Genomic DNA, 27390 nt, shown 5'->3' on the forward strand with positions numbered 1-27390 from the left:
ACAACAGTTTACAAAGGCACAACAGGAAAAAACACAAATCCAAATTAGAAAACACAGCAAATCACCAAAAAATGGTCAATATTCCTGTTAAAAACATGGACAGTGCTTCCGTCCGATCAGTGACAAGCGTTGTCAATCGCTGTTACCATTCTATTCTGTTGGATGTTAATGTATTTGTGTTCGGATGTTGTGTTTGTAGTTGTTTTATTATTTACCATTCCCCTCCTGTCATTTTGTTTTTTTATTTGCTTTTGTGTTTCAGACCTCAGGACCACCATGATTTATAGATAAAAATGCAAATAAGGAGAACCTTTAGGATGATCTGGGAAATGTTTGAACCCTTAAATCTTCACCCACTTATTGTCACAACACACTTTAGCATTTCATGTTCATGAGGTGGGAAAAGGTTAATCTCATAGGACTTGTATTGTCAAGTCACAGAATATTAAAAAAATAACAAATGTTTTCCAAAGTGCTTTACAGAAACATGAAATTCATAGATGGGTACAGTAGATGGACAGATAGAAAAATAGAATGAAACAGCCTTCAGATTTTTACATTGTCCAGTGTTCTTCTATCTCATCTCTCCTCGTACATTAAGACTGTGTAATGTCACAAAGACAAACACAAGACATTCCATTACAATGGTTATGTAGCATTTCATGTATGTATGACAATGAGTGACACTGGCCGACCTGAATACAACAGTCATCAACAACATCATCAGCTGCACGTGTATTATTTTGTAGCGTGCAATAGGTATAACCTGTATCTGTCACATTCAGAAACTGGCAATTTTTTAAACATTTACATTTTATCTTCCTCTGACATTTTTTAATTTTCTGGAGATAATTGTGAAACCTTGAAATGAAACCGGCACATCACTTCTTGTTCAACCCTGAGTATGAAATACTACAAAGTCAAATGTGAATATGTACAGAATCCGCAGTTTATTAGACTGAATGGAGTTTGATTTGCCATTACAGACAACACAAAGGCAAAGAGTCAATATAACATATCACTCAATGAAAAGTCAGTAAAAGTGTCTCGAACAATCAATAAATGGGGTCGAAATTGGAGTACCAGAAATAGACATTATGATCTGCCTCCTTTTCATCTGAGAATAAAATATGACTGATATCTTCATCATCATCATCGTTATCATCATCTACTGAAATTCTGTCTCTGCAGTATAATAACATTACATACAAATACAAAAAATTGTGGAGAGGGGGTTTGGTCTCTTTCTTTTTTTAAATAAACTCTGAAGTGTGCTGAGGAGCAGAGCGGCAGCAGGTCTTAATCATCTAGGAAGTCATCATCAAGGTTAACGTCAGTGGTGTCAATGTCATCCAGCTCCATGTTGTCCAGGTCCACTTCCAGCTCGTCCAAAGTCTATGTTGAAAAAAGGACACAAAGGACAATTATTACCATCTGAAGCCTCCTAATTATCACATTTATATGAAAATATAACTTCAAGAATAACATCACCCCACCACCACCAATTCATTAACTTGAACATAAAGGAAAAATTCACAAGATTGAAAACAATGTCAGGTCCTTTACACAACTGCAATAAATATAAAATCCTAAATAAAAGTTAAAGTACAATAAAAAACAATAATAGAGAGATAAAACCAGCTAATGCTACCAGGTGAGCAAGTTGGCAACCTGCAAATGGAGGTTCGAGTCCCCCTGAAGCAGCTGCAGGTTAATAAAAGCAAAGAGGCAGACAAATGTTTTAAGAAAAGATAAAAACCAACCTTATCTTTGAGGGAAAATTCAGGTATTTCCTCCTCCTTTTCCTCCACTGCTGTGGGAGCAGCAGGTTCAGGTTGTAAAGCTGCCTCAGGTGCTGCTGCGGCAATAGGAAATTCTACCACAGAGGATGATTCCTTCTCGTCTTCCACCTCCTTCTCCTCAGTATCTTGTGTCTGCAGAACAGAACCAAGCAGCCATTTTCAATGTATGGATTTCTTCCTATAGATTTTATTCAACCGTATGACATATACAGCATGTTAACAAAGCCTGTGAGAAGCCACTGGCTGCAACTGATGTGCGAGTCAACAGAAATGTTGAATATTGTCAACCAACCTTCGTAGGAATGAAGGTTCCTTTGGGCTCGTATCCTAGAGCCTCCTCAAGAATGTTCCTGTCTTCATTGGGCTGAAAAACAAATGGAAGAGATGATTGACAACCAACTATAGAAATATTGTTTGCACACAACAAAACACCTTTTGTTGTCACTTTTTAAGTCATACAACTCACTGTGATAAGAGGATAGTCTTTTGCAGGCCTGGAGTTGCCCAAGCACGTCTCTCTCAGATAATACTCAGCTGCAAAGGCTTCTCTCAATCCAGGGAACAGATTCTCATACTCTGTAGGGTCTGCCAATGACTCAGCCGCCTGCATCAAAGATTTAGTAATGTGTCATGGTCAAGAACAATATGCACAAATACCTCTCCAGCACCTACAATGATGCAAATTGTTTTTCTTGATATTAGCTTCAGGGAACAACTGTTGCTGCAGCAATATTGTTTCCCATAAACTATGACCTCAACAACAGAACTGACCTTCTGGTTGACCTTTGCCAGGTTCTCTCTCCACAATTTCACCACACGGGACACCTGGCTGGGCAGGTAGGTGCGAGCCAGGAAGGCAGCCTCAGGTAGTCGGTTAGTTCTGATCAGAAGCTCCAAACACTGATCCAGTCTGAGAAAGGAAGATAGAGAAAAGTTAACAGTCGTCATGACACATCCTTTTCCCCTAATTTTGTTCGCTAGTGTCACCACCTTTAAGTCTCAAACATTCTATACTCACTTCCCCTGCAAGAAGTAGGTCATGAAGGCCACATTGTTCTTCCCATCCCTCTCTGCCCCCTCAGCCAGCTTTCCCACCATTGTAGCGTTACCAGAGGCTGTGGCAAGGAGGAGCAAGCCTCCGTAATCCTGGGCGTGGTGCAGACACTCCTGGGCCAGGCTGAATTGACACTTGCTGATAGCAAGCTCTGCTAGCTGCTTCCATTTCTGCTCAGACTGCAGAGGAAAGGACAATTATGAGAAATGTGTGTAACCCAGAACCACAACAGTGATGACATGAAATGAAGACAATGAAGAAACTTTTTGTGAGCTTTTGTGAACTATATGGTAATATTTCTGGATGATGAAACATGTGATTAGAAAAACTAGCTAGTATGGTCTTACCTCTGCCTCCACAGCCAGCTGATAAGCAATCTTCAACTCTCCCAGCTGCAAGGCCAGCTCAAACCTGTGCTCTGGGTCTGTGGACACAGCCAGTGCCTGCTGCTTGAAACCCTGCAAAGACACAAATTATAATATTTGTCATTAAGTATTATCACATAAAATATCATTAAAATTAAATTTTATTGCCAAGTTGATTGCAAAAACTGCATTTTTGCTGAATTAAACTAATAGACTGCAAATTAAGTGAACTGTTTTCCTAACCTGTTTCTCCAGGAAATGGGCCACCCTGGTCCGCTGCTCTTTTGGAATTGTGGGTAACACCTTGTCAGCCATTCCAAAGTCCCTCCTCATTACAGCAGTCTGGTACTCCAGGACGGAGACCAGCAGGGAGTAACTGACAATATTGAGCTCCTTGTCTCCGAGGTATAGACGATCATCTTTGGGTATGTAACCCAGTAAGTACATGGTTCTGCAGGGAGAGAGGTAACAATAGATGCACAGCAATCAAGATAACATTTAGAAGATAGCAGGCTTATTTCAGAAAATTCAAATTCAAGATAAATCTCTGTTTAATTACCTGTCCAGATGAGCAATGGTGACAATCTCTCCTCCAACATAGTAGTTAAGTCTATTCACAGAGCTGGTGTAGATGAAGCAATCTCCGACCCAGAGACCAGTCTTCACAATCTCCTGGATCTCTCCTTGGACCTGGAAAGAGACAACAAGGACACAGAGAATAAGTATGGAAAGTAAAGTGAAGACAACATTCTGTCTTTCTAAACAAATGGCGCCAAACTGACACGTTACATGTTAGATAACTGAATATTTTAGCACATAAATACATAAATATACTTTTGCACACATCCACACACCCACCTCAAAGGCATCTTCAATACCATCCTCGGTCACCCCTTCATTGTTCTCATGAGAGGCAGCTACTTTTTCAGACAGATAACGCAGGATGAAGAAGGACTCCTCTGTAGCAATGCAAACCAGCTCACCAGAGTCTGACCAGAAGATCTGAATAAATGATGAAAAAGATGAGAGAAGATGTGAATCAGACAAAGTGACTAGTCAGTAAACAGAAACAATGATGGACATCAATCATTTGGTAAGCCTGTCTCACGTGTTTCGGCTGGATCTCAATGCGGCGGACCAGCTCCGTGTTCTCCCAGTCGTAAAATGCCAGGCCATTCACTGACCTCACCCCCAGCAAGAAACCTCCATAGATCCCTGAAGTAAACACATGAACACATCTGGTGAGGTAAACCGTTGACTTCCAAAACCATAATCCCTCCACACATCAGTGTTCTCATTACCTTCCGCTCCAAAGTCAGGCTTAAAAGATTTTTTCTCTTTGAAATTTTTGAACAGTTTGACGACACTGTTGCTTTCTCTGATGGCATACCTGTAATTCAAAAAGTGTTGCAGTTAGTTCTCAACTCTCTGGTACAAAGATAAAGGGCAGGGAAGTATCTCTCTTCAAACTGCGTACTTACTCAGAGGAGTCATGAGCCCAGACAAACTCCTGAGCTGAACCGAAGCTCTTGTTCCTCAAAGCCATGGCAGTGTAAATTATATACTCTCCATCTCCACAAACCACAACGAACCTGGTGTACGCAAACGTTTATAAATGAGTGACAGAGCTCCTCTGATAGAAATCTTATTGTATATCCATCGTTTATCTGGCTGCAGATGACAAACATTGGGAGGCTTGAGTCTGTGTACCTTCCGTTAGGGTTATGCTGGATGGTTTGAGGGTAAATCTCACAACTGCCCATGTCTTTGACAGCCAGTGGCAGCCTTTCTCCATCCTTGATTTCGGCATCACCCATGGCCTTCAGGTTCGCCTGCTGTATTTCACTGTGTTTGGCCCAGATGATTTTGCCATTTGTGTCCATAGACATGGCTGGCTCCTCACGACCCACCTGCAAAGCAGAAGAAAGATCAAAATAAAAACAGATTTTTGTTATATTTGATCATACTGTAAATAGTTGGTTTGTGCACAAAACCTAAATGTTTATTTCCTCCATATTTAGCATTTTGTGCGTAAAAAAAGTTAAGTAGAGTTAATGTTCTTCAAAATCAAAAGGACTTTTTAAGAATTACTCCTTTCTCTGCTCACCTTAATAATGATGCTGCCTTCGTCGTAACCCAGCGCCACATTGTTGGAGCCCCTGAGGCCACTTACACACCACACTCTCTCCATGCCATAGTTCAGTGTACTCTCCAGACGGTAAGTGCTTGAGTGCCAGATACGCACCGTACCTACAGAGTGAAGAGGTAATGTTACATAAAGCAAAGATCAGTGAGATCAAGACAGAGATGAAGTGTGGTGATGTTTGTGTGCAGAGTGAGAACAAGTGGAATTCCTCCTCACCATCCTCTGATCCAGTGATGATGATGGGCAGCTCTGGGTGGAAGCTGACACAGGAGACGTTCTGGGCGTGGCCCTCCAGAGTTTGAACACAGGTCTTGTTCTACCACACACAGAGGACGACAGTTGAAACATTATGAGGACACAATGCTAAGGCTCTATGATCAGTGTTCTGAAGGCAACTGACCTTCCCAGACAAAGAAGTTAATAAAAAACACCAGAGGGGGAATCATAACATTTCTAACCTGGTAGTCCCAGATCTTGACTTGGCGATCATCAGCCCCTGAGATAAGGTAGGGCTTGTCTCCTCCACTGTAGTAATCAATACAATTGACTCCTTTCTCATGGCCCTCCAAAGTGAAATTGGGAGATGAAGAACCAAGCTGCCACACCTGAAACAATCCAGTGGACATGAAAGAGAATCACTGAGTGTGTTTCAGAAACTGTTTCCAGAAGTAGCTGCAGTAACTTTACAGAAATTGTTAATTTTTTAGGTACATTAAAATTAACAACAGTAAGTGGTTCCTACCTTAATGGTCCTGTCCAGGGAGGCACTGGCAAACTGATTATTATCCTTGGGGTTAATAACAATCTGCATGACATAGTGAGTGTGACCCTCAAACACCTGACTGCAGGACCACTTCTTCTCCCAGTCCCACAGCTTGATCAACATGTCATCTGTGCAAATGCAGAAAGGCATTCATGCATTAGTGAATAACTATATGTGCATTTGATAAAACATGTAAAGAGAGGAAAGTTCAGTGCGCCACCAATTATGACAATCGAAATTTACTAGCGTACCACTGCTAGTAAGGATGTATGGCTGGGTCGGATGGACAGCAATACAACGAATGTAGTCAGAGTGGGCCTCAAACATGTGGACCCGCTCTAAGGTGTTGTAGTTGAACACACGGATCTGCATGTCATCCTGTGTGAGGAAGAAAAAAATTCAATACCAAGTGAAAATGTTAATTATCTTGATAAACACAAAAGTACACAAACGATTAAAAAACCTTAGCAGTTGGTATATGCTGTTTGATTTTAACAAAAAGACACAAACACATAGCAACATGATCAGATGTCAAGTTGAAGCATAAACAACGTGATGGGACACCACAGCTCAACATTTTATTGCACTTAAACCACAAACAAGTTAAAATTCATACTCTCTTAGTTTACAGAACTATTCAAGTAGACTCACCGCTCCTGTGATGACCCAGTTCTTCCTTGCCACAAACTTAGAAGCTCTGACGGGAAGGTCACACACTTCAAAGGTCTTGACGAGAGTCTGGGAAAAAACATTTCAGACTGGGATCAGGTTTGCAAATATGACGGTTTATCAACTTCATCTCTGATTGTATATTCAGATAGTCATTCTCCCCATATGACACAGAATAAGGAACTCGTGACTGGCCATCGTACCTGTGTTTCGTGGTTCCACACACAGACGCTGCCGTTGTAGAGACTGGCCAGCATCCATGGCTCAGTGGGATGAAGGTCCACACTCTTCACCCGGTCTGACCTGGCTGTCAGCCTCCGCTTGATGTCCAGCCTCAGAGGCTGAAAACACGGAGGGCGTCAGTGTCTCTTCATACATTGTTCACAGTCTCGGCTAAAGTGTAGCTAAGTATTTGATGATTTGTTGCAATAAAAACACCCTGACGTCAACGTAAGCACCAAACTAAAGCGATGGTAGCTGCTAGCATGCGATCAATGGACCGGATACATTCAATGTCCCGAATCATTTCACAACTGTACATCGTATAATACAAACATTTGACAGCGGACTCAAAACAAATGTCAGGGTCTGTGTTAAAGTCTGCAAACAGCAAGGTTTCGACAAGTTAATAGCAGTTAGCCGCAAGCTAACTAGCCGCTAAGCTATTAACGAGAGTGTATTATTATTTGACAATGTTTTCAGTCATTTTCGAAACCGGGAGACTTGCAAGACTTTTACGGAAACAAGATAAGATGTGAAGTGTTGTTAAATGCGTCCTACCATATTTGATCCCCGTGTTGTCGCTATAAGATCTGATAAATGTAGCAGTCGGTGTCCAAATGTTGCGATTTCAGTGAACAGGGACACTGACGTGGAACTTCCTGAAACGTAATCTCGCGTGAGTTGCGGTGAGGAAGTGTTGACGTGACACGAAGCTGCTGTTTGTCTGTGAGCTGCTGCATCGACGAATCAAAAGTCCGATCAGTTTGTCTTTGTCATAGACGGAACACCGAACAGGCCTGTTGGTGTTGGAGCCATGATCAGGGCCCCGAAGAGTCAGGGGCCAAAAGAGTCAGGGGCCAAAAATAAAGACACCAAGTCCATGTTATATGTTAACATAGGGTAGTGCTACTTTATATCCTTCTGTTTGTTTATTAGTGACAATGTGGGAGGAGCGTCATCAGTCATGTTAACTTTTGCAGACATAGAAAAGTTACATGTAACTTCTTTGCTATAGAATCTGGCCTATTTTCAACTATAATGTTTGTATAATTTCCAAGGTTTAGATCCACTGGTGTCATTGTTTTGTTTTTTTTAAATCAGAGCTCACCTTAACTCACCTCACTTCCAGGATAATACTACTTTTATCCAGCAGATGGCGATTTCAGCAATGGTTTATAAAGTATACCCAATTTTGTAAAAACCTTCATTTTCTCTCATGAAGAAGAAGAATGCTAAATCATGTAAATTACAAGTGATTTCAAATATATAGAGGTGTGATTTTTTACTTCCTTGCAGCCTTGTGCCTGGATACACTTGTCAAAAAGTCCATTTGCTTTTCCTGATGGTGAACACCTGAATTCAAAGTGGATTCACAGTAGTATTAGTATGTTTACTAGTATGTTCCCCCCCCATTGACACACAACACAGCATGTTGTCTGAAAACTGCCTTTATTCATTTTGTTCAAATGTGGGAAACATGTCACTGAGGAGCAAGCAAAGACATAGTTAACTGAGCCAATCAAAACAAAAACAGATATTTGCACGTATTCTATTCTTTTTTCCTGAACACCTGAAGACAAACTACATCTTCACACGTCAGCTCCTGTCAGCAGAGAGGAAAATGAATGTGTTAATGCCATGAAGCAGAGGGATTCGTAGAATAAATGGCATTGAAAGTGTTTAAACTGACAAGAAAATAATCATATTCGACTGTATAACACACCCTACTAATCCAATACATGGTTATTATTCTTTATCAATTCCATATTCTGGTTTTAATTACCAGGACCGACACTGTCAACTCACCAGGTAAAGTTTATCTCCGTCCATCCAGTGCTTCCAGCCTCGATTTGCTTTCTCTCCTTTCTGGGTGCACACCAGCTTGTCACCGTCCCAGTTTACCAGACTCTACAAGACAACATATGGATCTGTATGAATGTGCTTTTGATTTGACATGTTCATAAGTACGCCTGTGACTAAAACTGCCTGAGTCCACCTCACTGATTACTTTTACCACTCACAATGTACTAAACGTTTCATTGTGGAGTCTCACACGTCTATAGTGATTGAATTTACACCATCAGTCACATTTCATTTTTTAAGGAATTAAAAAACACCATGTTTTAATTTCTCCCACAAGCTCCAATGTCATGAATCCATTTCTTTACCCAACAATGGGTGGCTCAGGGGTTAGAGCGGGTCATCCACAAACCAGTGGGTGGTTCAATCCTCAGGTGACACTGTACCCCAAATGGCCCCTAAAGGCAAGTGTGTGTGAGTGGTGTGTAATAGAGAAAGTGCAGATGGTCATCGAGACAAGAAGATAATAAAAATACAGATGTGATGATGTAATAGATGACTCTAATTTACTGTTTTCATCCGATGAACCATTTTCAAGCCATTTTGTTCAGGCAGGAGGTCAGTTTGAGAACATCACATCAAATATTCCAGCCTCGTTTACCCCCTGAATTTCAACATGACTTCCTGTCACTGGAATCCAGTGTAACCTCCCATCCTTGTTAATCTCTGTTCATTCATCATTGACACGTTGATGGTTTTTATCTCTGACGTTACACTTGCTCCACAGAAAAAAAGGCTCCCTGGACACACTTAGATAGCACTGCTGTTATCACATAAACAACAAGGAGGAATCCTGAAAATTAGATAAACTATCACCCTCTCCCGACACGTCAAGGTCTCCTGACACGCGAGCCTGGCCCACCTTGATGTTTCTGTTGTCAAGTCCCTTGGTGTACTCGTCGAACTCCACCCCCACAGTGAAGGCCAGCTCATAATTCCTGAAGGTGCTCAGCGTTTTGAAGTCAAACTTGTCTCCGTCCTGGGCGACCACTTTGGTCTGAGACAGGGAGATGGCGATTTTCCTCGTGGCAAAGTCAATGTCTGGGGTCAGAGGAGAGAGACGTGGTTATTCAGAACAGACACATCACTACATGAAATAAGGAACAGAGAAAAAATTCAATTCACTGATGTCTGTGTTCAGTGTTAAGTAGAGAACACTTCATTTTTCTTGGTTTATGTCCTCTATGAAATAGTTGAATAGTTGAATAATACAACAGTTGAACTCAACACGAATCTGTAGTGAAAATGCATTAACTCCAGGTTAGATTGGAGCAGGAGAACAGAAACACTGCGGAAAGAGTGAGAGAGCATGAAATTGGATGGCTTTGTTACTCGTGCAGCTTGTTCTACCTCTCTCATCACCCTGTAACTCCATTTCACCACCGAACAGAGACGACACAAACTAAAATGAAACCTATTACAATGAAAAAAGTTTCTTACTCAGTACTTTCAAATACTCCTCAAATTTCTCACTGGTTTCCAGAATCCATTTCCCACTGAAATCTGCAGGCATGATGGAGGCTGGTGGCACTGCTGTGCGTGTATGTGTAGACTTTAGACAGTGCAAAGAGAGGGATGGTGCACGTTGTCCTGCTTTTATGCGAGATAGAGTCAGGGGGAAGGGGGGGGCAGAGAACTATTGATAAGTGAGTTTATAGCTTGAAGAAGATTTGCGGGGGTTATTATTTGGGTAAGGGAGGGGGGAGGAGTCACCCTTTTTCTTTGGGTCTTTGCCTGGTCATTGGGGTCGTCTGGGTGTCCACACACCCACACACTCACATGCAACCACCACCGCTCTTTCACTCACATGTGCCCGTGCAGGTGTTACTGTGGTGGTCCATGTGCGATGTACAGATAGAAGAAGCTGTTTTGTAATGTCTGCCAACAGTGAGCTCTCTCTATTTGATCACTTTCCGAGGTAAACTCAACCGCTCAACAAGAGGAGCTGGACTTTGAGCGTGAAGGTTAATAAAGTTCAATCTTGCAGTGAAAACTAAATACATTTCAGACATTTTTTTTATAAATATATACGATGATAAATAAAATAGCTCCGTAAGTTTTCCCCCAGGCACATAAAATACAATGTTTTTGAATAATTATTTTTAATTCATATGGTTTAAGAACAGTTTCTACCATCACCAGGCCGTCAGGTTCCAAAACTTGCAGTCAACACATGACTAACAACCCTCTGCACATCTGTCCTCCTGCCTATTTGCACTTTATTTGGAAAAATGTTGTAAAGTTGTTACAAATGTCACACTGCACCTTTGAATGTATATAGTTTTAGTGTTGTATTCTATTTGACTTTATGGTAATAAGCTCTTTTTTAAAAAATTGCTTTAATATTAATTTAACTATTGCACTGCTGCGCTGATGTTTCTTCTTGTCCAACACCTTTCATTGCACTGTTGACCCTGAGTTAACTTTCATATCACAAAGAAACCATAATTATCAAAATAGTTTTTAGTAATTAAAGTATATTTCTTAACAAATCCATTGAATCAAATCCCATGTTCAATACTGCTTATGGCTGCTATTTATTCTGCTATACCTGGTTAAATCTGAGGGTCCAACATTTACACTCTGGATCATATGGCATCCAGAATATATTAACGTGAATCTACAGATGTAGCTGCTCCACACATATTTCCATCCTCCAGTGTTTGATAACTACTTGAACTTCAGGACACAAGATGGCTCCTACTTCACACAAACTCACAAAATTCAGTAGAAATGTTTTATTAAGGATAAATGTAAATGTAGTTCTTTTACTCCTCTGGCATCAGACTGTGTTTGGACCCCTCCCTGACAGCATAATTCTTTGAACCAGCCAAAGCAAGAGCAGGGGAGAGATCAATAACCCCCCCCAAGGGAACCATAAATAAACAGAGCCTGCAGGTATAGAGGCCTGGGTAGTGGCAGGGTGTGAATGCACAAGAAGCAGCAGGAGCAGAAAAAGTAAAGAACAAGTTGGACAGCTTATATAAACTGCACGGTTGGTAATGGCAAGGCCCGAAGTGAGCTGACAGATTAGCTGATTCACTGCACAGCATGGCCCCAGTTCTCTGGCTGAAGCTCAGAAGGCTGCACTTCAGTTCACTTCTGAAATCTTCAAGTTGAGGCCCTCAGATTCCTCAGGCACATCCAGGAAAAGTCTTTTCGGATAGACGAGGATCCAAACGTAGGTGAATAAGAACATTTAATTTAAAGCGTTTGCGTCGTTGTATTACAGGAAGTGGATCTTCCAACCAAAACAATTGATTCCATCCATCCATCATCTATACTGCTTTTTCTCTAAGGGTTTCTTGGGAGGAGCTGGATGTTTGGGCAAGAGAGGACAGGTCACTAGTGTATCACAGGACCAACATACAGAGACAAACAACCATTCACACCCACATTTACAGTTTAGAGGCCTCAAATTGCCAAACCTCAAACTAGAGGAAGCCACAGTTCCTGAAGAGAACCCACGCAGACACAGACTTTAAAACTCAAGAAAAGCACAACCTGCCTTAAACAGGACTCAACCCAAGATGCTTTTTTGCTGTGAGGCAACGGGGATAACCACCTCACCACCAAATAAAAAGGTACTCCAAAAAAAAAGACAGATGACTTTGTTGAGAACTAAATAATTTATTGATTGATTCTTTTATACTATCAATTGCACAGTCCTAAAGGATCTGGGAGGGATATATATACACATCATATCTGATTTCCATTCTGTAGAGACTAAGCTTCAGTAATCAAGAAACTTTAAGTCCTTAACCAAACTCAGATCATTGTCTTCCAGTCCAAGTAAATGGGAGATTAACCCTCTTGAGTTCTTATTTCACTGCTCTCGTCTCTTCACTCTGTCCATAACTGTGTCAGTCTACCCTGAATAAACAAATACAAGAGAGATAGAACTGTCTTGCTGCTCATTTCAGTGTGTTGTGTTGTGTTGTGTGTCGTTATCAGCCGGGCTCACCCATCAGATCAGCTACACCTATACATGCATCCAACACCCGGTTTAAAGTGTTAATCAGAGGAGAACCCACTTTGAGACAGATATGGACAGATACTGTATTTCATAATGTTACATGATACACACACTGACATGCACTGTATATGAAACTGCATTTACAACGAACTAATACACATGACACAGGTAGATGGATCTATGGAGAGATGCTGAAATGGCACAAATGGAAGGTTGGGAGTGTGTGTTAGAGGCCTGGGACGTGTCTGGTGTGTTTGTGTGTGGACCAGCGTCAGCCGGGGGCACTGCCTCGTCCAGTAGGAGGCAGCTTAGGTCTTCTTGAACACCTGCTTGCTAACAACTCCCCCAGCTCTCAGCTCCTGTAGGAAACAAGAGGGAGAGAGAGGGGAAAAAAGGTAATTTAGGGAAAAAAGATTTTTGACGGATAAATCAAGATATTCTCTATTCCACCCAACCTGAAAGGTGCTTCTGACTGAAGGTTAACATTCTAAAAGTATTTATGGGCTTGGATAAGGATGGGTTAATGTTAATAAAGGATTTGTCACAGACATTTAATGTGATGTAGGGTATTTTGAATTATTTCCAAGGAGGTTATTTTTTTCGTCTGTTTGTTTTCTTCCTTGTTTGTTAGTTATTGTGGAGGGGTGGGACATGACCTAAGGAGGAACCCATTACATTTTGATACAGTTTCGGATCATTCAGGAATTCTTCCCCCCCACTTTTCAGCATTTTCATTGATTTCTCAGAGAGCAATTCATGGATCTTGGTGAATAAATCAGCCATGTCCAGGGAACTGATATTTACTCATGAGTGCAATGTGCAAAAATCTTCTCTCCTAGATTAGAATGTAGTTACATTAGGGGACTTTTGGGCCCCTGCAGAGGTATTTGCCCTTCTAGTGTTGCTCGTTTCCACAATGAGATGTGAAATGTGTTTAACAGTGAAAAGAACCAATTAAAAACCACAAAGTTACACTGAATCTTTAGATTTACAATAAACTTCAGCAATATCAGCAATTCATGGTTTCCCTTGACAGTGACAATCGTAATGTCATGCATCCACTAGAGGTCACTGTTGCTCCACATTCAAACCCTCCTCCAGCTCTTAGGAACTTTTTTACTAACAACTAATTTCATGGCAGCTGATTGAAAACATTAGTCGGCTCCACTTAAACCAAATACATTGGCTGGTAATTTTTTTCTTAACTTTGATAGCAGTAATCATAGAGAGGTAAATCTGATAATGCAGAGCTAATGAAAATGGTAATGCACCAGTCATTACATTAAATTCTTTTTGGATGCAAATGCTTTTCATTACAGGGCCACACTGGGGCCACACTATGAATAATTTCACAGAGGAGTTGCTTGGAAAAAAAAAAGCTCCTCAAGTCCCTCTAACAGAAAAAAGTTTTGCAGAGTCAAGATAATAATACGACAGAAGTTGGTGTTGTTGCATGCTGGATCACTGGAGGTCATGAAGAAACAATACATTTAAATTATCTTTTGTATTATTCAGCATCAATCTTTTTGTTTGACCAGGAAGAAAAGTTTGAGTTGAGAATGTATGAAACTATATTTTTTCCCTTGAAACAATGTTGATGTGATTTCCTACACAGAAATATGATTCATATGGCAGTATATGACCCCCCCCCCCCTTGTAACCTTGATAATCTTCATCTCCTGTGTTTATGTACCTCACACAGTATAATGTTGCTAGAGCTGGTGGGCAAATTCATACTGGATTCACACATGAAAAAATATGCACCGCGCATACAGCGCTGAGAGGCATTTTAGATTTGAATTTAAGTGACCAAACTGCAAACATTAATATTCATGGAAGGAACCGATGTTTTCTCACCAAATGAAGCTCATCTCCTTCCACCCAGTGGCTCCAGCCTCTTCCTTCGATCTCACCCTTCTGCACACACACCAGCTTGTCTCCCTCCCAAGTGATAGTGGTCTGCGTACGGGGGTCAAAGGTCAGGGTGAGACACGCGATGCGTCAGTGGGGGATTTATTTAAACTTGACAATGTAGATGCATGATTTAAACATATGTAATATGCAGAGTGAGAGGCCCAGTCATTTCCTCCACACACACACACACACACACACACACACACACACACACACACACACACACACACATATACACACACGCACGTGACCCCTCTTTCTCTTTGGCACCCAGCAAAACAGCTTATAGCTTATCTATAATCAGCATTTAAAAAAAAAGGTTTTTCAAGGGGGACCTCAAATAATCTTTACGCCTGTTCAGTATTTAGTGACTCTGATTCAATAAGTGTGAATCTTGACTTATTTCTCTGCCTCTTCCACTTCTTTTCCTGCTGTGTCTGACATCGCTCTCCATTACGTCAATTCGCTGACAAGCGTCTGAGGAGTTTGAGAAGTTATAAAAATGTAGGTGGAAAAGTTTTGTGCGGCTCATTACAGTCCAGACATGTGCCACCGAGAAGAGTCAGTTCATCCATCTGCAGGGTTTGCACCAGACGTGTCAGAGCCACAGGTCGCCACACCTGCAGCAGTGTGAGTTAACTTAGGATTTCAAAGTAGTGGCTAAGCAGCTTCGCCCAAATGCACCGTGTGAACCTTCATTAACAGGTATTGAGTGCCCTTTGGAGCACACTTACCATGCATTTCCTGTCATCCACTCCGGACAGATCCTCCTCAAACTCTTTGCCAATGTGGAAGTCCATGTTGTAGTTTTTGAAAGTGCTGAGGGTCTTGATGACGATGTGGTCGCCGTCGTGGACGATGTCCTTGTCAGGCTTCAGCAAGGTTGCGATTTTCCTGATGGCGACATTCACATCTGTGGAAGTGGAAAAGGAAAAAACAGGAGGATGGAGGTGAGCACCGGGGTATTTCAGTGCAGTTATAGAACTTCAGGAACTTCAATAAGATGCTTAGCTTTGAAAAGTGAGAGTGAGAATATATCATATTTTACAATCCAGCTAAAGTAGAACACTTCTGTTAAAAATAATATTATCTATTAGCTGTTAATAGTTTTAGTTTCTCTATAAGTAACTAGAGGACATATCAGAGCCAATTTGCATATCCTTTATTCTGGTAATAATACCACACGAAATTTGAGACAAAAAACCTGTAATCTCACTCTACCAGAGGTGAAATCTTATTCTCTTTAAGAACACCGGAGGATTGTTTGAAAACTTATATATATAATATACAATATACCTTCTGACCGACATTTATATCTGAATCTATTTTGATATTCTATCCCAGAGGATGAGGTGAGGCAGGTTCCTCTACAACCAACAGGCCGGATTTCACCTACTTCCACAAAAGTTTCAACAAACTCACCAAGAGCCTTCAGGTACTCCTCGAAGTTATCATTGGAAATCATTTTCCAATATCCGTTCAGATCAACAGGCATGTTGGCTGTGTCTCTGCAGGCGAGGAGTTCTGCTGTGGACGGCTGTTTGCGATGGAATGCAGAACGCTGCTGTCAAAAGCGTCAATTTGAACCACTTCACTTTAATCCGATTAACCTATCCCTCACACCTCCCACCACCGGCACCACATAACCCCACAATCCCCAGCACACTTCCCCTGCATGTATGCTGGGAACATGCGGCATGCATACATAATGTAGAGTACACTTGTGTGCTTTATGTTGGGAGAGTGCTTACTCCGCCTGTGTGGGATTAGGATGAACACTCTTCCTTTATTAATTGACACAGGCGCACTTGTGTGTGTGTGTGCAATTCCACGTGTGGTAGATTTGGCTTCTGTTGTATAAGATGAGGCCTGTTTCAATTGTGTTAAGATTACTGAGCCATCAACAATCAGTCTAATGGAATCAAATCACACAAAGATCAATTTAAACATTGATCGGCCCGTACTTCCGCTGAATGGAGCACACGTTGTGGATAATATGCGCGGCACAAAAGCAGAATCACCTGAGCTTAAAATGATCCAACTGCAACAATTAAATTGAGCACAAAAGGCCTGTCACATCTTTTGTCTCGCCTAAATAACTCAATTAATTTGATAATCTCTCTTTCGGGCCCGCTGCAGCCAAACCACTGTCTAAATCCTTTAGTGACTGCAATACAAAGAGACACACACACACACACACACACACACACATCTTTCAAAGGATGCCAGTGTGTATCAGTGGCACTGTGCTGCTTTCAGCCATTGGCCTCAGTGAGATATCACCTCCTGTAGCTGAGCAACTGTCAGGATTACTTTAAATCCTTTGGTGGAAGAAAAAGACATACAGGCCTGCAGACACACAGTGTGTGGATGATGATGGGGAAACTGCACAGATCCACAATGAATCCTCAAATGAGATGAAATCTGAATGGGACAACAATTAAAAATGTACACATGGTGGCTGGTAGCATGGCGATTTAAAGGGTCAGTGTGTAGAATCTAGCGACACCTAGTGGTGAAGTTGCAGTTAAGAATAATCTCATTTAACAAAAAAACCCTGTGTGATTTAGTCATTTTAAAAACTTCCATTAGTGATATATGGGTTGTTATGGTTGTTGTTATTTTTTAAATATTTTTACTGCCTGAATGAAGATTTTATACCTTTAAATAGATGTGGTTAATATTAAAAACACCAATCAGACAAAAAATATACTCCATGGTTTTCTATCAGTTTATTGAACTGCAATGATGTGATGTACAAAAGATAGAAAACTATAAGCAGAAAATGTTCTTTTCCACAATTGAACAAGGTTTCATGACACTTCATGTGAGTGAATCAACAGACGTCACAGCACGAACACGAACACAAGCCATGGAAAACAAAGTTAGACCAAACATGGGTTTTTTTGTGCAGACATTTGCAGGCTGTGCAAACCTCTTCCACTCAGTGGAAGCAAAGAGAGCGTCCAGTCCTGAAGCACTGATCTGTAAGTAAATCCACTCTTCGAGGACTCGCATGCTGAGCCATGACGCATCGGTCCGTCTCTTAGTCATCCAGACTGCTCACTGGCTCTTGTGCCTGCTTGGTGAGTGGCCTCAGCACTGTGCCCTTATTCCTCCTCTCACTGTCCTCTGTGTAAAGCTTGTGCTGGTGAATATATTCTATCACTGAGTCTGGGATCAGGTACTTCACGCTCTGACCCCGCCTCAGAGCCCGCCGCACCTCTGTGGCGCTCGTCTCATTCCTCATCCACTCCCTCACCAGGAAAATGTTTTCCTGGTGGCGGGAGAGCATGTCCGACTCGTGCACAGTCTGCTCGGGCTGCAGCCCGCCACGGCTGACGGAGACGAGGCCGAAACGGCCGACCACCTCCTCCACATGCTCGTCCTGCCACAAGCCGGGGATCTTGAAGGTGTCAAGGAAATCGGCTCCACAGAGGAGCTTCAGATGGGGTCCTGAGGCGAGGAGGGAAAGATCATAATACTGACTCGAGGAGGGAGACAAGTCAAAAAACTCAGGCTACATGATGTATGGAAGTTGTGAGGCATTAAAGTGAAAAGGCTAGAGCTAATACCTGATAAGATTCCATTTATTCTCAGTATAAAACGTAATCTATGATAACAATTCTACTTTAAGATTAAGTAATCTCTATGTCTATTGTGTATATGAATATGTAGAATCTGTAGAGGAAGTAGAAGATTTTGGGGCTGGAAGTCGTTTCTCCACAATCTGGGAAACCAATTCAATGTCTCCAAAACAATAACTGATATGATGAGCAAGCCTCAAAACCTGGAGGCGTTGGTTTGGACCAGACAAAGAAAAAGTACAACATGAGGTCTAAAAATTACACAACTTAGATATTCATGGTGCTGGAGGCTAAAGCTAATCACTACAACACAAATTATTCTTTCTGCAAAAACTCAAAGTGAACTGTGTGAACTTATGTTTACTTAACTCTCCATGAAATATACTAAAAGACGACCAAAATAACAAATAAACTTTGTTTATTCTTTCTCTGCTTTCTCTCTGATGAGCTCTCAGGCCTTTTACTCTACATGATTTTTTTTTTCATTAAATTTGTCTTGTTTAGTCAGGGATGTGTAAAAGTGCAGGAAACAGAAATATGAATGATTTTGATCAATCAGAGATGATCCATGAAAACATAGACATTTTCCGGTGATGCAACAATAACACAAAGGCACAAGCAGTCTAAAAAAGTTCTTTCACTCATCAGTAACAATCACTAATACTCTAAACACTTTGTTCAGAAACACAATGCACAGGCACATTCTGTGGGATTAACAGTGGGAATGTTAAAGATGTGATGAAGTAATGTGCTGGAAAAAACCTTCATCAAGTTCAGTGTGTTTTGCACATAGAAGTAAAGAATATTGTCAATTTCCAGGGTCTGATCCCTGAAAGAATCCACAGGCATGCAGGTGGGTCTTACAAGCTTTGCTAACATCAACTTCACATGTTCACTATGACAACGACGCTGCTCAGCAGATAAATTCTTCACCATGTCCATCATCTGCGTTTAGCCTGCCAGCATTTAATCATTAGAGCTAGACACAAATTGCAGAGGCTGATGGGAGCGGGTTTTACGATCATAAACCAAAGTGCAGTCAAAGTAAAGCTTTGACGGGCTGGTGGCTCTATTAAAAGGGGATAACAAGGTATCATCCGGTGGGGAACATGAATGTCTACATAATATCTTTTCTCAGTCAATCTAACTGTTTCTGCGATATATCCTTCAAAGCCAAAGTGCTGGAACCAACCAACCAGCGCTACTGACTGATAATGAGAAGGATTCATATCAGAGCTGCAGATTAAAACAAAATATAAAATTCCTGAAAACTGTTGGTGTTAATACTTTTACTGAACTAATGCCAACAAGAAGTTCTCACCTGTGAGGGTAGTGGTGTTACTGTTGGAGGTTATGTGCTTTCCTGCTCTTTGCTCATACTCCTTTAGAATATGTCCATAATGATACCTGCACATAAACCAACAGAAAAGGTATGAGAGAGAATTAAAATTGGATATGGTAAAGCCAAAGACTGAATATATCAAGAAAGTTAAGCCAAAGCGTCTCAATCGCCACCTGGTGGCTGGCTGCAGTATCTGTCTTGAACCCGCCTCCTCTATGTTAGTGGATAGGACATGGACCAAACTAAAAAGTCAAAGTACACATCAACATTTTCTCAAAGATGGTGTCTGTCATTTTAGTTAGTCCTTATCACACTGATGTATGTTCAAGTACCAATTTATCCAGTAACTGGTTTAGTTATTTGATGCTATTAAAATGAGTCAAATGTCCTGAATGACAGCTGAGACGGATTCAGAATTGGTTGAGCATCAGAGAGACCTCGTGACCGTGGCTCCATCCCAGATCACTACTGTGCAGACTTGCATTCGCTTAAAATGCGCAAGATGGCAGTGTTTGTATCCAGGATATTTTCACTTCATTTCTGGATTTTTCCCAATATGCAGACTTGTAATTTCCGTCCATGTGGAGCTTATTATTACTTTAAGGTCTATTGAATTATTATTTCACTTTCTCTGTTTATGCATTTGTTTAAACATGTTTTTCCAGTATAATTCTGACAATAAAGCTTTATAAAAACTAAAGTAAATGAGAAAGATGGAGTCACAGAGGAACCTTTCAAAAAGGTGTATGAAAAACTTCACTGTTTTCAAGTAAAGCTTCTTAAAAAGGTCATCACACATTTGCGCTTGTGTGTGTTCGGGAGAGATGACGTGTGACGAGGCCGCGGACAACAGGCCACTTCATGCCTTGATCTGCACTCGTGTTGCGCAAACACAGCTTACAGACGAACAAGGGCAAGGGGGTCACTAATAAGGGGATTTCAAGGAAACGAGAAAAGTGAGAAAAACTTCTAAAATAAGCCCCAATATGCACCTTTAAGCAAATGCAACTTTCCAGGTGTGTGCAGAGTGAGGTACATTTTTATCATTAGATGTTAATTAATTTCCTTAGGGTTAGGGATGAAAACCCATTGGAGATCAAGATATTTTGGAATAAGTTTTTTTCTGAAAGTCATAGAGACTTGGGCATTTCATGATTAATAAAGGGGAGGCTGCCACGCACCCACACCGAATTTCAGCACATTTCGAGCAAGCAGCGCAGAGTTATTCACCCTATGGTGATCAGGGTTAGGGCTGAAATTAGGGTTAGGGTTGTGATTAGGGTTAGGGTTAGGGATGAAAACCCATTGGAGATCGAGATATTCTTGAATAACTCTTTTTCTGAAGGTCATAGAGACTTGGAAGTTGGTTCCATCTCAACTAATGTGGGTATGCCTGATCCATTGATACCATCCCCGAGCTTCTCCGACATACGGAAGGGGTCAAACCACCAAATATTTTTTTTAAAGTACAAGATATTTTCAGATAACTTTTTTTCTGAAAGTCATAGAGACTCGGGCATTTCATGATTAATAATGGGGAGGCTGCCACGCACCCACACTAAATTTCAGCAGGTTTCGAGCAAGCAGCGCAGAGTTAATCACCCTATGGTGAATATGGGTTAGGCTTGAAATTAGGGTTAGGGTTGCAATTAGGGTTGTGACTTCATAAGGCCCAGTTACAGAAATAGCATATTTCTGCCTCTGCATTACAAAGTGGGACGACACACAGACTTTCCTTATTCACATCTTCTCATTATGAATGCAGCAGGTCTGTCTGACTCTCTTCAGCCATATTCATATCGCAGGCACCTTTCTTTTTCTTTTTGTACAACTCCACCGGTCCCACTTGGCCCATGTATTTAACAGCCTGCGCCTCTGATTTCACCCCATGACAACTCAGACCTGCCACAGCCCCAGTCTCATCTGGTGGTCCTCAAGAGACTACAACATATAATTTAAGCTCGAATATCCGGCAACACTCTTGTAACATATTCGGCTGAAGTTGGCTTTAAGAAGAGCTGACAAAGGGACAGAGAAGGTGAGTACGTCCCTGATAAATCTGCCGGTGCTTTGGTAAAACTAGGACGTGTCAGAAAGGAGGAAATATTTGTCTTGTGTCCCAAAGAAGGTCTAACAGGAGACAGTAAAAGCTAATGGAAACATAAAGCAGGGAGTGAACATTCGGTTGGTGGAATCAAATGCCCTTGACCCTGTCGTGAAAGAGGTTTATCCTCTACTGCATTAATAAGTCTTCAATGAATCGACACGCCATGAAAGAAAAGGGCTTTTGATGCAGTAATTCAAGTTAATATAATCCTTGTTTAGCTAGAGGTGAAACGGTGTAAAAATTTCACATCAAGATTACAGAGACCAAAGTTTTAATGGTTATCGATATTATTGCAGCATTGTTCAAATATCCTGAAAGTAAATTCATGTATTGTATTTTAATAAATATTAATTATTATTGACAATAATATAGCCAACGTCAAATATGCAAAATTAACTTGAAACGAGGAAGGGTTAAGTTTGAACACTTCTCGTAATGCAGGTTTAAATGAACACAACTTTAAAAGGTCCAGTGTGTGAGATTTAGGTGAAAGGGATCTATTGGCATGTAGAGTAATCCTCATGATGTTTTCACTAGTTTCTTTACTCTACATTGTATGCATTGTAGTTTTCTTTACCCTTGAAAAAGCCCTTTATATTTAAATACTATATTGTTTTTCAAAAGTCGTAGTATTATATGCTCTCCTCCCGGCATGTTTTCACTACACATAACAAACCCACGTCACTTGACCATGATACCGGGAACCCCTTCATCCCTTTGTGTAGTACATTGTTACTTTAATTGGAGTAATCAGGGTCCATATAGGTTGATTCAGAAAAAAGAGAGAGAGAGTATGAGAGTTCCAGACTTACACTTAATATAATCTCATAATATCTGCTCAGCCAAAGTAATGGAATTAGGTCTGTACTCAACACAAAGGACATTTTTCTGGAGTGATTAACCACCGAACTGCTCTGAATGGTACAGTGAATGGAAATAGACTTACTGAATATACTGGCTGCTGTTATTAGAAGCAACTATAGATAGAATAATCAGTGAGGTGCTTTAACATCAGTTGACAGGACAGAGGAGACAAAGGCTGGCATCACCCGAGAAACTCCTCTGGCCTGTCCTCCGACCACGACCCCCTGGAAACCTTCCCTTGTTAAAAAAAGCAGTTTCAACTTATATGTCGCAGTAAACTTGTTTTATACCTCATAGTTACCACCGTCTCCATCCAGTCTGGCTGCTGGCTCTCCCATTCATCAACCGTGACCCAGTTGGAGCTCTGCAGCGCCAGCTTCGCCATCGCAATGCGGTGCTTAGCCAGGACCAGGCCTTGCTTTCCATAGCTGTCGCTCACTGGAGACACGATGCCACCCACCACCTGGTACTGGCCTGAGGGGAGAGATGATTAATACAGTTTTTCTGGGTCAAGACTCCCGATACAGAAATGGAATGTAAATCAGCAGATAAAGTCGTCTCTTTAAGATAGTTATGTGGAAATTATGTGCGTCAGATCTCACATTAAAAGACAAAGGCTTCGACTGATCTTTTAAAAATGAAATGATGACGGCGCCTGATCATGATCATTAAAGTCCCAATACTATCATTACTATATCATAATTTTATCTACTTCAAAGGTTTAAACACAACTAAACACAATTAACAATTTATACATATTTCATTCATTCTGTTTATTTTGGTCCACATATTACATTTCAAGAAGTTTTTTCCAAAACAATAGGCAAAAAAAATATATGTTGACCTAAAAGTTGAGGGCTGAAGCAGTAGCGTGTTACGCCTACCCTTTATACACAGAATTCATTTGATTGGCTGCCCTCTAAGGTCTGAAGGTCTGAACTTGTGCTCATTCTTGTGTTAAAAAACAGTTCAGAGCAGAAGGTTTTGCATCACTCAGCAAAAAAACAGCACTCATTCTGATGGTTACCCTCACACCAGTCAGCTGATGTTCTTGAGGTTTAGGGTCAAAGGGAAACCGTAAGAGCATTATTTATGTCCCTGCCCACAGAAACGCTGCATAGATTCATAAAGCATCTTAGACTGAGAGAGAGAGCAAGAGCTGACTCAGGACCAGCGTAACTCTAACAATAATGTCGATAAGAACATGTGATCAGGCCAGTGCATGCATTCAGAGCTGCTTCTGACATGTACATGGTGACTGAGCTCTTCATGCGTGAAGAGAACAAGTGAAAACCTTCTCTGCAGCATCAGAGTTTGCACATGGTTATCATTGTATGAGGGTTTGTCAACAATCAATGAAACTAAAGTTTCCTTCGTTTTGATGCTTTTTTGGAACTATAATTATAATATAATTTCAATTATATATTTAAAGCTGGATTAAAATATATATTATAGAAAAACAATGCTCTGTTACCATCTTATAAAGTTTTAATGTCTAATGTGTTAGCAAATACCAAACTTTCACATTAGGAATGTTTAGTATTCATCTGGTTTTGTCTTTCTTGCAAACAAAATCCAATATTCACTCTCCTTTATTGCTTTCTGAAAATTCCAGAGACAAATATATGAGAGGTTTTACAGAGGCCACTCTGACCCTGAGGGTTATCCAGGAAGCAAAATGAAACATACAAACAGCCAGCACAACAGAAAATGATGATGTTTGTTCTTTAGGGATATCAACTTCTCATTAACATGCAGCTCTAGTGTCACAGTGTCTGGGATGATCAGATCTGACCTGTGCTGTGCATGTGGTCCCTGGCCAGCTCAAACAGCCTCATGTGCTGGTTAGTGATGGGATTAAAGGAGCCGCAGGCCAACAGGACTAGTGGAACACGGCGGTTAGCCATTTTGGTTAATCCCCTCACACCATGGCGAAAGAACCTCGGAGGAAAGCAGAAGGATAGAGTAAGAAACACTGTGTTGGGGATGGACGATGGGACACAAAGGTGATGGAGCTGAAGGAATCAAGCAAGTAGAAAGTGGGTCGTCCGCTAGAATGTTCCACAGGACGCTATAAATCATTCTGCACTTTTAATAACGGTGATGTAGTTTTTTAAAGAGCTTAGCCCGAGTTGCATTAACCTTAAAAAGTAAATTGTCGCTTGGTGGGTTTTTATCCCACGAGAACAGAATTAGTGTAGGTGGCGTCAGTGAAAGACAAACCTATGCTGCTCCCATTCTCTGACCATTTATCACCGGGACACCCAATGTACTTAGAAAAAAAAGACTCTGGAGGAGGGGACAGTACTGGCATTTTGTTTTAACGTCTACGTTTGTGTAATTAAGGAGCCGAGGGGGAAGTAAACACCAGCCACTGTTCAGCTAAAGGTACACATTAAGAGCCTGTTGATTCAAACAGTCAATCCAGCAGGTATCCAGCCGATTATCTGCATTTATCAAGGAGGCGGCTTTGGCTCAGGAGGTAGAGAGGGTCATGATCTAACCAGAATGTTGTGGTTCGATCTCCAGCAACTCCAGTCTGCAATCCAAAGTGACCCCAGGCAAGATACTGAACCTCACATTGTATCTGACAGCTGTTCGGACAGTGCATGAATGGTGTGTGATAAAATAAAAAGCAGATCCAGATATAAATACAGTTTACCATTACTTGAAACATGTCATTGTGGTTGGGGCTGATTCTTGGTTAACTTCCTGTATAATGCTTGTCAGCTTTGTAAGAGTCCTCGAGCTTTACATTGTGCCTTTACACACATTTTTATTGCATAACATTCCCATCCAACCACTACAAGTCAAGTCAAAGATGACCCGAATATAGCACATTTGAAACAAACACAGTCAATAGTGCTGAACAGGATTAGAATATGAAAATAAAACAATATTTGAATTGTTAATAGAAAATACAGAAAGAAAGAAAAAGTTAATCATCAGAATTAACCATCAACTTGAACGTGGCAACAAACATATAAATGTTTCTGAATTTCCTTGGTTTCATGTTTGGTTCATGGTTTGTCTCGATCTTTCACAGATCCCTCGACAAGACATTTCATATCCAGGATGATTCGTTGCTGCAGGGTTGTGTACATCAGGTGCACACAGACACACTGTGCACAACGGACACACGTTGTCTTTCCCACATTTCTCAAGAAATCAGACACATAAACTACGAGTTACTGTGGTTGATAAAGTTGTCTGTAATTTAAATCAGCATTAAATTCCCAACAACCCTGAGACACCTCAGCCTTGACATTGAACGAGCGGGTAACTACAGTTAGCTCGGACATGCTACATCAACACATTTGAATGCATGTAAAGCTGAAGCTGTTCAACGCATTACAGCCGCCACAGTACAAACACACGAGGCGTCACAGCAGCGGTGAAGAATCTCTTTCTTTACCTTCTCTACACGGGGAGGTCGGTGTGTCACACTATATGTGTTCCCTGGATCTGAGGAGCTGCCTGTCGATGGTTCCGCAGAGAAACCCTGACTGAAGTGCGACCCCTGCTGGCAAAGGATGAGCGCGAGAGGACGGAGCTGCCCGTGGTTCTGAAATCCACATCGCAGTCAAATCAGTGAGGCGCTCCACAGACCTTCATGCATCACGCTGGTTTAAGAGCTGTGTCATAAATATGACTGCGAGTTTTAGCTGAATGTGTTCTTGTGTGGATGAGGACAACAGCTTCCTTCATAATAATCTGACCTTTACAGGGACACAGAATCAAACACCTACATGCTGCAGGTAACCTTTCGCTCCATTGTTGTGAGCTGCTTGTCAGATGAAAGGCAGAAGCTTTGTCGAACACTAATTGACTGTCTGTACTGCGGCCGGAAACTGATTTCAAAACGAGCCGCACGGCAAATGGTTTTTTCCAATGACTTTGGAATTTGGCATTTCATAGACTTGATAGAGACGAAATAGAGTCAAGTCTGCCCAGTGAGGACAGTTATAGTCATAGGGATGCACATACAGTACATGCTGGATCTACAAGCCCACTTAATTCTCAATTCTTCTATTTTATAGTAAAGTAAATATTGTAATGGTCGGAGTTAAGCTGTAAATTACTGAGGCCTTCTGCGTGCATCATATTTCTGCCATTCAAGCAGAGAGGAGTTTGTCTCGGGGGGGGGGGGGGGGGGGGGGGGGGGGGGTCATCACCAGTATCAACACCATCATCACTGTGATAAATCAACAGCCTTATCTTATAAGAACTAAAACATAAGGTGCATGCTAACAAGGGAGCAGACCAGCTGATCGATAACGCCTCAAAACTAGCATATTTTTTCTGAGTATGTATGAACATATTGTTTGGAATTTTTTGAATAAATAACAAGTTAATTTGGCTAACCCTAACCCAGGTGGATATGACAATAGGTCCAGATATGACAATAGAAGATGATGGCCTCGCTGGCTCAGAGGTTTATTTGTTTGGAAACGATAATAAGAATCACTCTTATCATTTATAAGTTATGAGCTGTTTAAGGCAAAAGTAAAATACCTTATCACAAAGAGGGTCCAGAAACTTAATGAATGAATTTATTGATAAGATGAATAATTTAACAGTCTGTAATGTTTTGGGCTGTGTCAATACCTTAACGATCCAAGAGTAAATGACTAATTCTGTCCCCCATCTTAAACAGTTGTTTACCTCAGAACCTGACTGAACGTAGAGGGACAAACAGCTCATCACACTTTGCTCCAT

General features: G+C 41.2%; 3 protein-coding genes across 3 annotated transcripts; all 3 read right to left on the reverse strand.

Moving 5' to 3' along the window:
* Positions 1–927: 927 nt before the first annotated feature.
* copb2 (COPI coat complex subunit beta 2) lies at positions 928–7714 on the reverse strand. The gene is made up of 22 exons (XM_020107760.2): positions 7580–7714; positions 7003–7140; positions 6782–6868; positions 6382–6508; positions 6110–6258; positions 5826–5972; positions 5584–5683; positions 5329–5471; positions 4932–5131; positions 4703–4813; positions 4523–4611; positions 4330–4436; positions 4080–4223; positions 3781–3911; positions 3465–3672; positions 3204–3314; positions 2821–3035; positions 2574–2712; positions 2269–2406; positions 2095–2166; positions 1764–1934; positions 928–1395 (listed from the first exon to the last, which is right to left on the reverse strand). Exons 1-22 carry the CDS (start codon positions 7580–7582, stop codon positions 1300–1302), a joined length of 2826 nt encoding a protein of 941 aa, XP_019963319.1. The 5' UTR covers positions 7583–7714; the 3' UTR covers positions 928–1299.
* A 739-nt stretch (positions 7715–8453) lies between these two features.
* nmnat3 (nicotinamide nucleotide adenylyltransferase 3) lies at positions 8454–26216 on the reverse strand. The gene is made up of 9 exons (XM_069511667.1): positions 26087–26216; positions 24467–24612; positions 22962–23145; positions 19680–19765; positions 17820–18227; positions 10322–10474; positions 9744–9922; positions 8828–8929; positions 8454–8624 (listed from the first exon to the last, which is right to left on the reverse strand). The coding sequence occupies exons 2-9, from the start codon at positions 24576–24578 to the stop codon at positions 8571–8573; spliced, it is 1278 nt and encodes a 425-aa protein (XP_069367768.1). The 5' UTR covers positions 24579–24612; positions 26087–26216; the 3' UTR covers positions 8454–8570.
* Positions 12492–16350, reverse strand: rbp1.1 (retinol binding protein 1, cellular, tandem duplicate 1). Its single transcript, XM_020109072.2, has 4 exons — positions 16194–16350; positions 15506–15684; positions 14715–14816; positions 12492–13216 (listed from the first exon to the last, which is right to left on the reverse strand). The coding sequence occupies exons 1-4, from the start codon at positions 16264–16266 to the stop codon at positions 13166–13168; spliced, it is 405 nt and encodes a 134-aa protein (XP_019964631.2). The 5' UTR covers positions 16267–16350; the 3' UTR covers positions 12492–13165.
* Positions 26217–27390: the final 1174 nt, after the last annotated feature.

This window comes from Paralichthys olivaceus, chromosome 16 (assembly GCF_024713975.1).
Source record: "Paralichthys olivaceus isolate ysfri-2021 chromosome 16, ASM2471397v2, whole genome shotgun sequence".
Classification (NCBI taxonomy): domain Eukaryota; kingdom Metazoa; phylum Chordata; class Actinopteri; order Pleuronectiformes; family Paralichthyidae; genus Paralichthys; species Paralichthys olivaceus.

What these genes read in the sequence shown, in the direction of transcription:
- copb2 (XM_020107760.2), bottom strand. An exon ending in CAGCATAACCCTAACGGAAG is followed by an intron (nt 4,814 to 4,931) that starts GTACACAGACTC and finishes TGCGTACACCAG; the next exon opens with GTTCGTTGTGGTTTGTGGAG. An exon ending in TTGAGATCCAGCCGAAACAC is followed by an intron (nt 4,224 to 4,329) that starts GTGAGACAGGCT and finishes TCATTTATTCAG; the next exon opens with ATCTTCTGGTCAGACTCTGG.
- rbp1.1 (XM_020109072.2), bottom strand. Translation starts at nt 16,266, where the DNA reads ATGCCTGTTGATCTGAACGGATATTGGAAAATGATTTCCAATGATAAC. An exon ending in GGAGTACCTGAAGGCTCTTG is followed by an intron (nt 15,685 to 16,193) that starts GTGAGTTTGTTG and finishes CCACTTCCACAG; the next exon opens with ATGTGAATGTCGCCATCAGG. An exon ending in AAGGAGATGAGCTTCATTTG is followed by an intron (nt 13,217 to 14,714) that starts GTGAGAAAACAT and finishes TGTTTCCTACAG; the next exon opens with GAGCTGAGAGCTGGGGGAGT.
- nmnat3 (XM_069511667.1), bottom strand. Translation starts at nt 24,578, where the DNA reads ATGGCTAACCGCCGTGTTCCACTAGTCCTGTTGGCCTGCGGCTCCTTT. An exon ending in GAGACGGTGGTAACTATGAG is followed by an intron (nt 19,766 to 22,961) that starts GTATAAAACAAG and finishes GTTTATGTGCAG; the next exon opens with GTATCATTATGGACATATTC. An exon ending in TTGACAACAGAAACATCAAG is followed by an intron (nt 8,930 to 9,743) that starts GTGGGCCAGGCT and finishes GTTGTCTTGTAG; the next exon opens with AGTCTGGTAAACTGGGACGG.